Source organism: Cajanus cajan, chromosome 6, assembly GCF_000230855.2.
Source record: "Cajanus cajan strain Asha chromosome 6, NIPB_CcT2T_4, whole genome shotgun sequence".
Taxonomy (NCBI): domain Eukaryota; kingdom Viridiplantae; phylum Streptophyta; class Magnoliopsida; order Fabales; family Fabaceae; genus Cajanus; species Cajanus cajan.
In genome coordinates, this window is record NC_138522.1 from 52,889,576 (window position 1) to 52,906,517 (window position 16,942).

Sequence of the window (16,942 nt, forward strand, 5' to 3'; positions counted from 1 at the left end):
TATTATTTATGTCTTTTAATTGATTTTCACTTTTTTCATGACCAACTAAAATACATATTCTTTAAAAAAATTATAATTAATACATTTTATAAAATTAAGAGAATACATATTAATTAAGAGTATTTTAATTTAAAAATAATTAATATATAAATAATATGAATTAAATTTTATATAAAATAATAAATATTTGTTATAAGTTAAATTTTATAAATAAGAATTGAGATAATACTATATTATTTTAATAGAGGATAGTATAGAATATATTAAATGGATTTGACTCTTGAAGATAAAATACATTAATAATTATTAATTATAAAATTAACAATTAAATTTATGTTGTAAAATAAAAAAATATTAATTATAATACTTTTTAATTAATAATTATTATTATATCTTATTTTTTAAATATGAATTAATTATAATTCATATTACTTAGGTTAGATATGTTTTTATTATTAATTACGGTCGTAATTATTAATAATCATTAAAATATGATTTTATATCGATTATTTGACGGTTTTGCGGAAACAGCGTCGGCATTTATATTCAAATATTGGTTGACTAGATGATCCAAATCTTGTTAATGTAGTACATAGCGAAGCACGCCGTTGCTCTAACACGTGCACTCTTATTACTGGTCTGTGATTTACCTCAACGGAATTCAGCGACGTAGTAGCAATCTTTGTGGGATAATACAGAGGGAGGGCGAGCGAGGCCGTTACTTATATATCTCTCTGCTATCGCCGGAATCACTCTTTTATCTCACCGGAAAATTATTGATCATCCATCGCCGGCGAGCACCGATGGTGAATCCCTTGGTAGAACGTGCCACGAGCAGCTTGCTCCTGGGCCCTGACTGGGCCTTGAACATGGAGATCTGTGACATACTCAATCGTGACCCTGGGTGCGTCTACCGCTTCTTTTTTGTTTTCGTACCTAATCGAGAGCACGTGTCTTTTGTGCGCGATTTCCTTCTCCTTTCTCTTCGCTCTGTGTTTTGATCGAATAGTTATTTGTTTCATGTGAGATATGGAAGAATAATTATTACGAACAATAATGCATGAGTGTGATTTCCTTGGTTTTCTGATAGGAATGAATTCTGGCAATGAAAGCTGTGTTATAGAGTGGAATTAGTGTCGATGGATTAAGATCGGTGTTTCGTTGATCCTTCTATGATTTTTCTGCTCTTATAATCTTGTTTATTTCAGGGTGATGATGGTTAGGGGAACACTATTGCATTGTTTTAACTGTAACGGCAATGGAACAGAGAAATTTTGGAATAGGAAATTTCAAATTCGAGTTTGACTTGAGTTTTCACTTTTTGAATTGGTGATTGAGGATTGAGTGTTGTTGTTCCATTGATCAATTAGGGAATAGGGATAGTAGATGGCTATTATGGATTATGCTGATTCGTGCATGATCCGCTTATGCTGTGTGATGTCTAATTTGCTTCTGGTCACTATGAATTATCAGTTTCCTTCAATAAGCCTTCTAGGAGCTAATATTTTTGTGTTTGTGCCTATTGGAATACGTTTCAAGATTTGGAAATCTTATAACTGAATCTTGATTATGAGTTGATTTTGTCTTTTGCTAATCGGAGAAAGGGGTGGCACATCTCATTTTATTCTTTATGTTTCTATGCATTTCTGAGTTTTTGCCGATTGGAAGTGGATTTTTCTTTCTTTTTCTTTTAATGGATATTGGTCCAAGGTGGTCCAGAGCAAGGTATTTTCATGCTCAGATTGATACCGCTCTTGATGGTGACTGGCTTCAAAAGGGTTGGACAGGACGGGGCATAGCGGATGTAGGGGCGGTACTTACAAGGACTCTAACGCCCAAGTTAAAGAGGGTGGCAGAGTCACGGTATATATGGAATCTAAGATCTTAATCGTAAAGGAGAGGAGTCATGTATTTATAGTTGAAGGTGGTTTATTTTGGATGTATGATAGTTACCAAATCCAGCGGGTTGATGGTGATAAGTAGCTGTATTTCGGCAATAAAGACAGGAGGCCATCAAATACCTTCTGTCCTGGACTCCTGGCTATGATCAACAATCAAGGGCCAGGGCCACTTGAAGGTGTTTTAGTATAAGACTTATGTGGTGGAAGAAAGGGAACATGGGGCTTTCTGAGTGGGCAATACTTCATAACTGTGATCTGTACTTTCCCTTGTACCATGTGTTGGAATGAATCCTCTAGATGATCTATGGTAAGTCGTTTGCTCAGGCCAATGAGAGGCGGATTTCCAGGTTCCTTCTGTCTTAGCTGAGGCATCACATCTTGATTGTGGGGGACATCTGTGTGGGCCCATTGCTTTGTGCTTATCTGGGTTGGGTCGGAACAGACATAATGTTTAACTGGAATTTTATGAATAAATTTTGGTTTGTACTTCCCGAGTTTAATAACTTAGTTTGTTATGATTTATCAGGATGGCAAAGGATGTTGTTAAAGGTTTAAAGAAGCGGATTGGAAGTAAACTTCCTAGAGTTCAAATTATTGCTCTGACTGTAAGCTCATATATTTTATTATATACTTTTTCAACTCATATCTTTCCATTGTTCTAGCAGCTGCTTTTGAGTCCCTGTTTCTCTTATTTGTTCATCTTTTTAGATTACTCTTTGACCTGATACTTCTACACTGTTGTTGATTTAATGTTTTCATCTTTTATTACCTGTCTCATAATAGATTTAAGGGAAAATAGATGCATATTCCACAACTACCATATATACCTGTGGATTAAAGGAAAAAGTCATTAGAAGAGAAGAAAACTTTCAACTAGGTTGATTCCTTGGATTCATTTTCTTGATGTTGATTGATAAATAACTGCTGTAATATTTTGTTATCTATTCACTATTATTTGGGGATGATACAATGGGAATTTTAGCATAGGTTGTTTTTTTGATGTTTATTTAGTTATTATAGTGTGCGTGCTAAATTGTTGAAAAGGACTGATATTCCTCTAGAATGTTCAAATAACATTGTTTTATATCTTCCATATGTTGATTTTATCTTGGAAAGAAATTGTACACATTTTTTTTAGATATGTCTGTGACGAGAAGATGAGATTTTACTAAAGGTGTCCTCTCATTTGGTGAGATATCTTAGTCATACAAACTCCTTCACTCAGAAATTCCAACATCCTTACTCTTACCAATTTTCTAATGATAGATAGATGATGTAGGATAACTTTGTAGGGTTGAATTTGTAGGACTTGAGTTGAGAAATAGGGAGAGAAAAGTGATGTTGAATCGGTGATGACTTTGGCAAGTATATCAAATCATACAAGTAATAAAGAGGAAGAATGGATATCATTTCCACCAGGCCACCAATCACTAATTGAAAACATTAACACTGGTTGAATGGAATTAAATGCAGTCATTGAAAGAAACTAAGTAAATTAAACCTAAATTTAAATTTAATGAATATATATAAAAAAAAACTAGTCAAGCAATAGAATGGTTTTAGATTTATAAGTTTTTTAATATAAAGTTTTTAGGATGTTGATTTCATCCAATTCTTCATATGTAACATAGCTTAGGCATATGTTTGTAAATAAAATTACTCATTCCTTTTTTTTAAACTCGTAGAAAAATAATAATAAAAAAAGATTATATAAGCTGAACCAAACACACAATAGTTGCAACTGAAGCTCTGATTCCAGATTTGAAGGTTAAATTCTGTAAATTAATTAACCACCACCTCCATAGTTAATCCTGTTTTAATCAAATGAAGCCACTAATTCCTTAGCAAACCTCTTATGAGGAAATGGAGTTATCAGAACAGTAAGCTTTCAGCAAAACGACATCAAATTACTAACTCCATTTGTTGATCTTATAAATTAGTGCAAGTGAACCTTAGATGTAGCTTATCGCAGAATTTTCCAATTGAATTATAAACCCATGATCAATCCATGGCTAGCTATACCCAAGAAGCATTGTGCAAGAAAGACCACTTCTCAAATCATAAGCAAAAAAGATTAGATTAGCAACTCCAATTACATTATGCAAATTGAACTACATCAACTCCCTGATGTGGACTACTAATTAGGATTGCCATTCTCTTTTAAATCTTGATATTTTCCAGTTTATTTTGTTTCTTTATCTTTTCCTATCTTAATAAGATCTACATATCAGAATCCCTGATTTCGTATCCTTAGCATTATTATCCTTTATTAAAATGATTGTTAGATATGATCGTACTAATTAGGGATATTATTTTTTTGATCAATTAAGATAATTGTTAGTTATTATCTTATTAATTTGAGATATCTTTGTATCCATTTTAAAGGGAAACTTGATTGGAATAGTATCAAATATCAATGAGCAATAATTATCAGAAAACTTGGCCCTGTCAAGAAAGAGTCTGCTTCTTGCTTTCACCATGGTGGCAAGGATTATTCTTTGTCTAGTTTTGTGACTCAATCCTACACAAAGGTTCATATCATAACACACCCTAATAGAGATTTAGTTACAAGATCATTGCTAAGAATTGAGATGAAGAAGAGAGGAACTTCATCGAAAAATTGATGAAGGAAAAATTGATAGATGATTCTTCAAGCTTTCTCAATCCAACACAAAAGTGTACTTGTTGCCCCTCATATTGGAAGTGTACTTCAAATCCTTTCCTTTCTCTATTTAAAGCCCCAAGTACAGTTAGTGAGTATTGATAGTGCTCAGGTGCTAGTCTTCTAGCTCTCAGGTGCTAGGCACTCAAAGGCAAATATCATTTCATGTGCTCACGTGCTGGGCATGCAAAGAGGAAATTCAAGCTTTTATGGCCAATGCTCAAGCATTGGCTTTGTGATGCTCAGGCATTGGCCTACCACAGAAGATTTTCTTGCACTCAAATGAATTCCACTTCCTTGCTTTCCTTGCTCTTTGCAACAAATATATTACCTATTCAAAAAAAATTAAATGAGAATACTTACTATTGTCAAATTTCACCTGAATTGTGTTAAATGACAATTCCAACTGCTTAAGAATGAGCTTTTGTTAGGAACAAATGACAAATGAAACATCAATTTAGCACCCAAATGATATTTTAATTATCTCACCGAAAAGGATGGGAAATGAGATCTAACTACATCCTAAGTGGAATATTGTTCTTAACATAATTTTATTAACTTTCTTAGAAACCAGAGAAATCAGAGGTAAAAAAGGAATATTAAGAAAGGTCTTAACACTCCCTTATTAAACTTATTTATTAGCATACAAATCCTAATGACTAATGTATAACAAATCCTAACACTTAAAAAAGACCTAATCATAGAAAACTTGAATAAAATATAAAATAATCCTGCTATAATAACTAGCAATGTTGTTAAACCTTAATGCTATAGTAACACTTAAAATAGACCTAATTCCATGAACTGCCTTTATCTAAATGCTTCTAAAGTTCTAATAGCAACTGAACATTGATCATAATTAACCCCTTTTACCCTGCATCATTGGGTTTCTTTTAGCATGTGCATTTGTGCTTACATTGTTTGTTTATATTGCTTTGCCATGTTTGGGGATTATTTCAACATCAAATTTTAGTGAAGGATTGGTTTGTAGGGGACCTCTAATAATGAAATGCAATATGTTGTTTGAGAAAATAATAATAAAAAACCATGAAATATTAGCTTCCATTACAGCTCATTGGCTCTATGTGGTTAAGCTGTGGAGGCATTGAGTCATTTTATTAGATTTGAAATGCTAGCAATTAAAAATATTGCATCGTCATCTGGTCAATATTTGTTCTAACATGCACTGTGAAAGGCTTTCTAGATAGCTTCTTTAGTGTGCCATTTTCTTTTTTGATGTTTGAAATAGAAGTCTTTTCACCGAACTAGTTTGGAGTAAAATCCATAGTAGTGTGATGTATAAAGAAAGTGAATGTTCCATAATGCAGTTGATGTTTTTTCTACATATTTTCTGTATGCTTGAGTTCCTTACTTCCTTTTGAGAATACCCTAGAGCTGTATATATTAGGTTTGCTCAGAGGATTCTATCTAGTTTTCATATAATAAAAATGTCTGTATTATCTTTAATAATTTCCATTTGCATTTAACTCCTATATTTTAGCTCCTGGAGACTATCATAAAGAATTGTGGGGACATTGTCCACATGCATGTTGCTGATAGAGATGTTCCTCATGAGATGGTGAAAATAGTAAAGAAGAAGGTATTTGTATTTCTTAAATGTTTTCATAGCCTTCCTAATTTATACCTGATTTCATTATGCAGAGTATGTTGTTTATCATATTTATCATGCAAATTGCAGCCTGATTATCATGTCAAACAGAAGATATTGATTCTTATAGATACTTGGCAAGAAGCTTTTGGAGGGCCGAGGGCAAGATATCCACAGTATTATGCAGCATACCAGGAACTTTTGGTATGTTTATCAACTTTCTTGCATCAAGATTTATTTACCAAGTATTTTATCTCCACTTATCATTACAAAAATGAATAGATTCAGTTCTTAAAGGAAGCATTTGTCACTTTTCTTTTGGACATGATGCTCATCATCTGATTGCTTATATGGGTTTTGACCGAGTGTTAACGGTTACAATCATAATATTTTCATAAACCTTTTCAAATTTAATTTGTATCTATTCCTTTTGTTCTATAAAGGATTTGTTTGTTTCAGCATGCTGGGGCAGCATTCCCTCAGAGGTCTGAGCAATCTGCACCTGTATTAACGCCACTACAAACACAACCATTGTCATCATACCCTCAAAATATACGAGATTCTGTTGCTCAGAAAGACACAGCTGAGTCCTCAGCAGAGTCTGAGTATCCAACCCTAACGTACATTTCTATCTTTTTTCTGGTTATCATGTATAAGGTAGTTGACTTAATTGTTGATAACATGATTTTTGATTGATACTCATCTCTTGGTGTCTAATTCTCATGCCATCTTTAGATTTTTCTTTGATGGAATGTGTTAATTAATATAGTTCTTATGTAGTTCTGTGTCATAACCATAGCAATTACTCAGATGTCATATTTTAAAGCCATATACCATTTCTTTTATAATTGGAATATCTTTGTGTAATGAACTGGTTGTTGCATCATCTTTCTTCTAATGAATGAAGCAAAATAAGATGATTTTTGGGGAACCAATTGTAACTAAAAGAAAATATGCAAGATTTATTTAAAGAAGGAATCAAATTGTTAACTGGCTATTCATTTTTTATTTATTTTTTCTATATCATGTATAACCTGAAAAAGTGATAGGCAATTGAATTTAAAGTTACCTCTTGTTTCTTGCTTGATATGATAGTATAAATTAATGCTAGTCTAGATACAATCATCACTCATCAGCCTCTTTAAAACTGACATTTATTTTTTCAAAATCTAAGAACTTGAACTGTATGATTAGGCTATAATTAGTGTAATGAACATGTTTCTTCTAAGATTAGGCTATAATTAGAGGAATGGAAACTACATGCCATTTCCAACATATTCTTTTGGCACATGTTAGGGCACTGGTTAAGAAAACAAAAGGCAAAAGTATTTGCTGGCAGAGAAAACATTTATTATATTAAAACCACAAAAAAATCATTTCATACTTGTTTTTTAAAAGTAATTGGAAGCATTTAATAGGGTGTATTAATTCCTCATTAACCAGTGTCCTTAGGGCCTTTTTGAACATGACCCTATGTTTTATTGTTATGTGAATTTGAGTCTCACTAAACAGAAACTAGAAAATGGGCCCAGATTTTTTCGTGGGACTCACATAAAATATGCCCAATAGCTGGGTGTATATTGTTACCATTTCTCTAATCATTATTATGATGATGATGATAAAATTATGCTACATGGAGCATTGGAACCAACTACTATCAATAATCATGCATTGATTTGTTTTGATTGAACTTTCTTTTGCCAGTTTGACTGAAATTCAGAATGCACGTGGTATTATGGATGTTCTTTCAGAAATGCTAAATGCATTAGACCCTAGTAACAAAGAAGTAAGTTGTTCAGTCCAAACTTTCAAATTATGCTGTAAACGAAAAAGAAATATATTTTGTGAAGTTTAAGGCTTTTATCAACTGATTTTATTGAATATATGTGACATTTCATGTATGACCTTTTTTTCAGGGGATTCAGCAGGAAGTTATTGTTGATTTGGTGGAGCAATGTCGAACATACAAGCAGAGAGTGGTACACCTTGTCAATTCAACTTCGTAAGGTCTCATGTCCCTTTTCATGATATTATGATATAATTGATGCCAAATTATATTCTCTTTACATGTTTGATTCATGTTACCTCTATTCTTAACAAGTTTCCTTCTATAAATCCAAAGTAAAAACCATTAATTATGGCATGCTTTTGTCTACTTTTACAGGGATGAGTCCCTGCTATGCCAAGGACTAGCTCTGAATGATGATCTGCAGCGTGTTCTGGTCAAGCATGAATCCATTGCTTCAGGATCTTTGGGTTCCGGAACTTCTGCTCAAAATCATACTGAGAAACTGAATCCTGCACCTACTGGAGCAGTCATAGATGCTGATGGTCCTTTGGTTGATATTGGAGATACTAGTAAACAAACAGATGGGAGGTTGTCCAGTGTCTATTGTTTCTCCTCATTATTGCTCTGCATTCATTGACATGATTCTATCAGTCTTACCCAATGAGAATTCAAATTATTCCTTCTAAATTTCATAATTCAAAATAAATTCCATACTCTGTGCCAATGAAATCCTAGAAAATTGTTTGTATTGTTTCTAGTGGAATGATGTCTTTGCTGTTAGGCTTTGTGAATTTTTGTGCTATTATTTTATTTTGGATACTATAGTTATTGTCATTCTTCATATATGTACTTGGGAGTGTTATATGTGTCACCATCAGAAGTCTCCATTTATGTGTTTTTCTTTATACATCAATAATTGTTGTTGAATCTTGTCTTTGATGAACCAGGTAATAAGCCTAGATTTGGTTGTAGACTGGCATGTGATATTTTGGTTCATGTATAAACGTGCAGGAATAGATTGGTGTATGAAATTAAATTCCAAGTTGACTTAACCTGTCTGGTGCCTTCTAATGGCTTATCATTTTAATATATTTTTGCAGATCATCTTCCGGTGCTGAAGCTGGGTCTCAAACATTGAATCAATTATTGCTTCCTGCACCCCCAACATCAAATGGATCAGATCCCCCTGCAAAGGTTGATCCCAAAGTGGACCTGCTGAGTGGTGACGACTTTAACTCACCAAAAGCAGAGACTTCACTTGCTCTTGTTCCCGTAGGAGAACAGATACCAGCCAGCCCTATGTCTCCACAGAATGCCCTTGTTCTTTTTGATATGTTTTCTAATGGAAGCAACGCACCTTCTTCTGTTATTAACCAGCCAATTAATGCTGCTGGCCAAACCAGTCCGTTAGCTCCTCAATTTCAACAACAGCAGACTTTCATATCTCAAGGGGTGTTTTACCCCAACGGGAGTGTGCCAAATGTGGGGTCACCTCGGTATGAGCAATCACCATTTACACAGAGCACAGGTCCTTCCTGGAATGGTCAGGTTGTGCAGCAGCAACAGCCTCGTTCACCAGTTTATGGTGCGCTTAATGCTTCTTTTCGATCCCTGATTGCCTTTTAAGTTAACAAATTCATAGGTCTTAAACGTTATCTTTCCCAACCGACTCTCTCATATTGGGGATATTTTTACATCATTCACCTTTTTTTTTTGTTTTTTTCTTTTATGGTTTACAGGTACAGAAAGCAGTGGATCATTTCCGCCACCTCCCTGGGAAGCTCAACCTACAGACACTGATAGTCCAGTAGCAAGCAGTCAATACCCACATCCACTGCAAGTCACTCAAATGGTTATGACGCAAATACAACATCCTCTAGGACCTCAAGCAATGGGGCATGACCAGGCTGTTGGAATGTATATGCATCCAAATGCTAGCCATATGTCAACTATGAATAACCCTGCTCAAAACAATCAGTTTGGCTTGCTCCCTCAACATATTCAGGGTGTTCCCGGTCCCTATATGGGTATGGTTTCACATCAAATGCATAATAGTCCTGTTGTTTCCATGTATCCTCAGCAGATGTATGGCAACCAATTCGTAGGATATGGCTATGGTCAGCAACCAGGGGTTCAATATCTTGAGCAGCAAATGTATGGTTTGTCAGTGAGAGATGATGGTGCTCTGAGAAATTCTTACCAGGTTTCTGCTACATCCTATGTGCCACCTGGGAAGCCTTCCAAGCCTGAAGATAAGTTATTTGGGGACCTTGTTAACATGGCAAAAGTGAAACCAAAACCTGCTCCTGACCCAACTGGTAGCACGTAGAACTGTGATTGGATTTACATTTTTCACCTGTTTGCTAAATCTTGTCCTCTTTTTTCTTCATTCTTTTCATTTTACTTTTACATATATTAAATATAATAATGTGTATATTTATTTTGTTATATAGAGTTGCTTGTTTGGCAATTGGCAATAGATTATGTACATTTTTTATAGAGGAAATACTGAACATAGAAAGGGAAAGAAAGATATCATCCTATGGGTTGAACTGAACTGTTAGTGGCATCTGTATTCCTCCTCTGGAATGGGACACTTTTTATGGTTAGAAGTCAATTTGGCGTTCCCTTAAAATTGGATGTGAAATTTCGTGAAATATGTTTCCCCCAAACTAGTTTAATGGGGATGCACTTTAAGGAAGAATAGAAATATTGTTGATATTTGGAAAAAGAAAAAATTCTATTTGTAATTAAAAAAAAAAAAAAGTAATCGTAGAATTTCATTTTCTAATGAAATTCAAAATTTGAATTTTAAGAAATTTTGATTATTATCTTAATGAATATATATTAATTACTGGGAAAATGCATCGATATGAAAAGAAAAAAATAGATATGTGAAGATATAATTTAAAATATTTTTTCTATTATTTATAGATTCTATAGTGTAATATAATTTTATATAGGTATCTTACCACAATTCACCATAAATGTAATTTTGTTGATTTATACATTAATTGTCTTAAAGAGTTTAAAGATCAAAAGTCGCTATTTGTATAACTAGTTATTATAAAAGTTAATAATATTATAAAAATTAATAAACTTATCGTTGTATTGTATATAAATCCATCAAAATATTAAGTAGGACAATTGAGTGATTAAAATTCAATTAAAAGAGTAGTCTTTTTACTTCTTTGTTTTTGTTTTCTTCTAAATTTTAAAACTAAACATCTTTTTAATATTTTTTTCATTTCATTTTTCTTTAACCAAATATTATGAATTTTTTGGTAAGATTTAAAAGATGAATAGAAAAATAGATTTATATGGTATTCATAATTTCTTGACACCTATGATATTCATAATTTAAAGTTTAAATTATTAATATTTTTTTTAACAGAAAAAGTATTTTCACAAGTTATTAACATATTATAAATATTTTAATACTTAGAGCATCTAGCTTACAAAACTCTTAAACGTAAGAATGTGTTTTTATATAATTATAATAATTTAATTATTGAAGTAATTGATGTGAAGTTCTTGCCTTATAATAATTGTTTATATAAACAAAAATTCTCAAATAATTGATAGACAAAAAAATTAAATAATAAAAGTATATTGTTTAAATTAGTATTATAATTAGTCTATTAGTTTCAAGTTTTTAAATTTGATTAAAAAATATATTTTTTTTTAATTTTTTCAAATAAAAGAATATAATAATAAAAAAAAGTAGAGATCAAAGTGATTACTGAAAAAAGTATTTTCTTTATATATTAATATAGATAAATATGTTATTGATGACTAAAGATTAAAATAATATTTTTAAAAATTATAAAATTAAAAATAATAATTTTAAATTTGTTAAATTAAAATTAAATTTATCACAATTTTTTTAAGAAAATATTTAAATAAATAAAATAAAAATAGAGAAAGAAACGCGGGTGCCAACTGTACTCGAGACCGGTGCCTATCTATCGTGTTGTTGGTGGGTCCACTGTTTTAGGGTTTGCATTGCAGAGTTCCATTTTACTTTTCATTCATTTCCGATCCATTATTCTTCCTCTCGCCAGTTCCAAAGATATCGATCAACACCTTCGTGCTACACGGTACGCTACTTTCTTCCTTAAATCTCGTTTACGATTTCTCAATTTTGTTCCATGAATCTATAATCAAATATATATCTTAACACCGCAGTTAAATTATTTTCCAGGTCGCGCATATCCAGCATGCAGGTTCGTTGCCACTCACTATTTTTCTTTCTTTTTTTATACATTTTTTTTTCTGGTTAGAGTTGATGTGATGGACGCAATTGTTGAGAGTAATGAATCTGAATGGATGTAGTTGTTATGGTGTGGTTTATCTTTGGGACTAGGTGTTTAGAATTAATTTTGCGAGGTGATGGTTTGTGCTCGATTTTGTTGCCATCTCTTGCGATTGCAATTTTATCGAGGTTGATTCTTCAATTTTGACTTTGGATTGCGTTTTTCACGCAGGCATCGCGGGCAAGGTTGCTCAAGGAGCACAAAGAGGTGCAGCGAGAAAAGGCAGTTGATCCTGATATTCAACTAGTCTGTGATGATTCCAGCATTTTTAAATGGACGGCTCTTATCAAGGTGTGCTTCCTAAGGCTTGTCATTTCAACCTGTTTGTGAATGCGATGATTCTCACATTTGCTCTGCTTTGTTTTTGTTTACGATTAGGGACCGTCTGAGACTCCTTTTGAGGGGGGTGTGTTCCAGCTTGCCTTTTCTGTTCCGGAGCAGTATCCTCTACAGCCACCCCAAGTCCGGTTTCTAACTAAAATATTTCACCCAAATGTGCATTTTAAGGTAGGACGGATCCTGCTGTAAATCAGTGTCTTTTACTGGTACTTTTTAGATGGTGAAGAGCAAGCCTATGATTTCTGAGGAGAATTATGCTATCCTAATTTATTTCACAATTTTCACTAATGGATGGTTTCTGAATTTTTCCGAGTGATGTGTAGTTTAAACAATATATATGGATCTGCTTGGTGCATGGGATTGGAATTGTAGTTCAAAATTGTACTTCCAAATTCCAGTTCTGATTGGTTCAGAATTATAATTCCTATGTTTGGATTTTGTAAGAAATTAGAGCTTAGAATTATAATTCTATGTTGAATTTCGACTCTATTTTGACACCTATTTAATTTAGGGTAGTTGGGTAAGGTTATGTTTGATGATTTAATCTGCAGGTGGTTTTGATGATGGTGGGGGTGGAGTTAAGGGGTGGTGGTAGTAGCAATGGATTTTGCAACTATGGTGATGGTGGCAACAACAAAGATGGTGGGGGTGGCACAGTAGCAAACAAAGTTGGCGACTGTAATGATTGGCAATACAACAATGATTGGAGGTGGTGGAAGTGGGTTGAGAGTGGTGATGAGTGGTGGTGGTAACAATTGTTGGTAGGGGTTGTGATGGTGGGAGTGACTATGAAAGTGGTGGAGGTGGCAGGGGGAGCACCAAAGATAGGGAGAACAGCTGAATGGTGAGGATGAATTTAGGAATTGTAGTTTAGCCGTTTAGGGGGAAGAGGTTTGGATTGAAAATTGTTAGTTTTAATTATATTAGAATCCATGGAATTGGAGTTTAGAATTGTTCCAATTCTAGATTAGCTGTCATAATTCCATTTCCAAGCTCCAATCCCATGCATCAAACGAACACTAATAGTTTGCATGGGGAATGAAAAAGTTGTTCCCATATATCCTGGTAGCCCTGCTATGAACCATCAGTATTGAAATGAGAAAGTTCTGCAACTTCTATCATAGACATACTTTAGTGCTCATGTATGATCTTTGTAAATAATAAGTGTGTGCTTGGTCTTGGTTGTCTTGATTACCTTCTCAATGATGGAAAGACCAATAATGTTAATCTTTTATGGGAGGCTGATACGTTAAAGAAACCTAAGCTCTATGCCTACTATTAATTTACCGGTTTACCCATTTCAGTTTCATAACAAACTTGTTGAAAATTGAAAGCATTTGAATTGAATTTGATTGCGTCAATTTCAATTATTTTTGCTTTTCTTTTATTCTTCATAAGTTGATGGATAAATCTTTTTTTTTTTTTTTTTGGGATTTGGTGTTCTTAATATTTCTTCATTACAATTGTTTAAACATCTTGTACTTTTCCAGACTGGGGAGATTTGCCTAGATATCTTGAAAAATGCTTGGAGCCCAGCTTGGACACTTCAATCTGTCTGTAGGGCTATAATTGCTTTGATGGCCCATCCAGAACCTGACAGCCCACTGAATTGTGATTCAGGTTGACAAGCTTTCTCCAATTTTTATTGTTTTCTCATTTATCTCTAGTTGCGTGTCAAAAGAAAGTATTATTCTCCTATGTCTCCTACCTCCCTTCCCCAAATGACAAGAAAGAACTGTAAGAAAAAGAAACTTGAATTCATATGATACTCTACTGTCGTATACATTGCGTTGATTGTGGAATGAATTTGGATTTTAAGTTTGAGAAAATGCAAAAGATATGCCAACAAACTAATCTATCCATCCACATGCTTATCAATTTTGCTCGAGAGAATGGATTGGAAGGTGGTGCACTAGAATCTGGTGTTTCATATGTTGTCTTTAATTGCATGTGATGTTTGAATTTACATGTATATTTCTAGATTTTTGCGGGTGATTATAAAACTATCTACAATAGCATTTTGGTAATATTGGGAAAATAAAGAACTTGAAATCCTTAAGCCGTCAGCTCATTCCAAATCTATGCCTTCAAGTATTTTTTTTTTTATCTAATAATCACAAAGGTGAAATGAAAAACTTGTAATTTTGTCGACCAGTATGAAAGAAGACTTTTTTTTTTCTGGCACTTGTTTTATTTTATTTTATTTTTTGTTGTTACAGGCAACCTTTTGCGTTCAGGTGATGTTAGAGGGTACCAATCCATGGCAAGAATGTACACAAGACTTGCAGCAATGCCAAAGAAAGGCTGAATGATTTTAGATAACTTGTTTCCTAGTTTTGTCTAGGTAACAAGTTAGCAGTAGATACAGCAGTTTGTTCTAATCTTAATTTGTTTCAAATGTGTAAATTTTAAGACATGATATTCATTGTTGATGATATGTATTAAACTAGTGACTTGTACAGAGTGTAGGTGTGTGACTTCGCATATCTGGATTCATGCCGGAATTGAGTTCTAAACATATTCAAATAATCCTTGATTGCTTCAGTTTTATGTAAGTCAGATTTTGAGCTTGCATTTAATAATGAGTCCTAAGCGGTTCGACTGGTCGTTATTCACAGTCTAATTCTTGGTTCCTTTTGGTGGCAATGGATCCTCTAATGTGAGGTTTTCACTTTGATACTTCCATGTGAAAATCTTAACCATCAAAGTCTCATACCTTTTTTTATTATTTAAATTCTCTCATTTTTAACTGAAGAATTATATTTCATTGGACATGAAAGGATCCAAGCCCTCTTTTGGATGAAGCTTTTTACTTCTTCCTGGTGGATTAATCATTTGAATATCAATGGGACTTGATTCACTTACATTTGATGGTCGTGATCTCCTCGAAGGAAGAAACTTCTTGGGGAGGGGTCACTGGATAACCATGATCCTTAAACATACGGTTCGATTTTCAGTTGTGTATAAAATAACATTTACTGCGATATGTTAGTTCTTTAAATGTATTTTAGTATTGTGAGGAATTAATCTCTAATTTCTGGTAAGATACCTTGGATTAACTAAAAATGTATCTCAATCATGGGTAAATTAATAAAATAAGGAGGAGTGGTATTTATTTTGCCCTAACCCTAAATGGTTGGGGGGAAGGGAGACAATTTGGGGGGTTCGATGAAATATGATGGAAACCATTTCATTAGAAATCTGCCCTATTTCATTACAATTTTATCGACTACAATCCATCTCTTACCACTAATCTAAATGGAGCATAATGTTTGTGCGACAATAGCAATACATATTGGAAGAATTTTTGTTAGCCAAGGATATTGAGTTAGATTGCCCAGTTATATGAATTCTGTCATGTAGTAGTTGGCATTCAGTGAAGCCACTGTATTGATGATCCCAGTGTATATAAAACATCAATGTACTCGTAATACTGTGCGAGTGTGATGATACACTACAGAATTATTTTTCTCACACGAGTAGTTCAGCTTCTCCCTTGCCATTGTGTAATTTTCCATTACTAGTCAAATACTTTTATGGTGTGTTTGGATGAGGAATTTTACAAATTCAAGGAATTTTAAATTCTTAGTATATGAATTACTTTGATTTTAATTTCTATCATTTTTAAAATATTTTGTTTGGATAAGTCAATTCAAATTTCTTAAAATTTAAATTGTTAGGTTGAATATGATAATTTGATTCCACCATAGTAAAATTAATTTTAAAAATATATTTATATGTTAAGATTTTTAAATTAAATTTTATAAAAATAAATATTAATCTATTTTTAAATATTTAATAATTTTAAAAATTAATATTAGATAATATTTAATAATTTTACAAATATTTTTGAATATCCAATAATTAAAAGAATGAAGAGATAAGATAAAATATATAGGTGAAATAAGAAAAAACAAATATGAGGAATTTTAAATTTTCTAATTTTTGGAAGAATTTAAAATTTTACTATTTTAAGAAATTCCACAAATGTTTAGATTTCAAATTCTTTATAAATTCCCCTTCCAAACAAAGCAATTCATTTCAAGAAATTTAAAATTCTTCAAATAAATGAATTATCTTATATAAATTCTTCGTCCAAATATATAATTATTGTGTTTGCCTAACGTGCACAAACTATTGATGCATTTTATTTTTATCATTAGGAAATAAACTGAACACAACAAAACAAAAAACAAATTAGAATCAAACAAAAGAGACACCCATGACATTGACTAAGAGCATATGGGACAGTTGCACTGGACAAGAATTCCAAATAAATGAAAGATTGAGTTGAGGATGATCCTTTTTTTAGCCAATCAATCTGCA

General features: G+C 32.8%; 2 protein-coding genes across 5 annotated transcripts; both read left to right on the forward strand.

Annotated features, from left to right (window-relative positions):
- The first annotated feature begins 593 nt into the window (after nucleotides 1-593).
- Nucleotides 594-10,518, forward strand: LOC109801367 (TOM1-like protein 9). Of its 4 annotated transcripts, XM_083077605.1 has the most exons (11): nucleotides 594-904; nucleotides 1,209-2,208; nucleotides 2,428-2,506; nucleotides 6,065-6,163; nucleotides 6,263-6,376; nucleotides 6,632-6,792; nucleotides 7,877-7,958; nucleotides 8,089-8,174; nucleotides 8,337-8,549; nucleotides 9,062-9,546; nucleotides 9,701-10,518. In XM_083077605.1, the coding sequence occupies exons 2-11, from the start codon at nucleotides 2,186-2,188 to the stop codon at nucleotides 10,288-10,290; spliced, it is 1,932 nt and encodes a 643-aa protein (XP_082933731.1). In that variant the 5' UTR covers nucleotides 594-904; nucleotides 1,209-2,185; the 3' UTR covers nucleotides 10,291-10,518. The 4 variants fall into 4 exon arrangements, with proteins under 4 accessions (XP_082933731.1, XP_020218009.2, XP_029127807.2 ...); XM_020362420.3 differs by lacking the exon at nucleotides 1,209-2,208; XM_029271974.2 differs by lacking the exon at nucleotides 594-904 and having other exon boundaries at nucleotides 914-2,208.
- Nucleotides 10,519-11,923: 1,405 nt separating this feature from the next.
- Nucleotides 11,924-15,160, forward strand: PEX4 (peroxin4). The gene is made up of 6 exons (XM_020362190.3): nucleotides 11,924-12,061; nucleotides 12,166-12,187; nucleotides 12,449-12,568; nucleotides 12,656-12,784; nucleotides 14,107-14,236; nucleotides 14,836-15,160. Exons 2-6 carry the CDS (start codon nucleotides 12,182-12,184, stop codon nucleotides 14,922-14,924), a joined length of 474 nt encoding a protein of 157 aa, XP_020217779.1. The 5' UTR covers nucleotides 11,924-12,061; nucleotides 12,166-12,181; the 3' UTR covers nucleotides 14,925-15,160.
- Nucleotides 15,161-16,942: the final 1,782 nt, after the last annotated feature.

Excerpts from the sequence above, each read along its gene's own strand:
- LOC109801367 (XM_020362420.3), top strand. The coding sequence starts at position 804 with ATGGTGAATCCCTTGGTAGAACGTGCCACGAGCAGCTTGCTCCTGGGC. Across the intron at positions 905-2,427 it reads ATACTCAATCGTGACCCTGG|GATGGCAAAGGATGTTGTTA; the intron begins GTGCGTCTACCG and ends ATGATTTATCAG. Across the intron at positions 8,175-8,336 it reads CACCTTGTCAATTCAACTTC|GGATGAGTCCCTGCTATGCC; the intron begins GTAAGGTCTCAT and ends CTACTTTTACAG.
- PEX4 (XM_020362190.3), top strand. Across the intron at positions 12,569-12,655 it reads AATGGACGGCTCTTATCAAG|GGACCGTCTGAGACTCCTTT; the intron begins GTGTGCTTCCTA and ends GTTTACGATTAG. Across the intron at positions 14,237-14,835 it reads CCCACTGAATTGTGATTCAG|GCAACCTTTTGCGTTCAGGT; the intron begins GTTGACAAGCTT and ends TTGTTGTTACAG.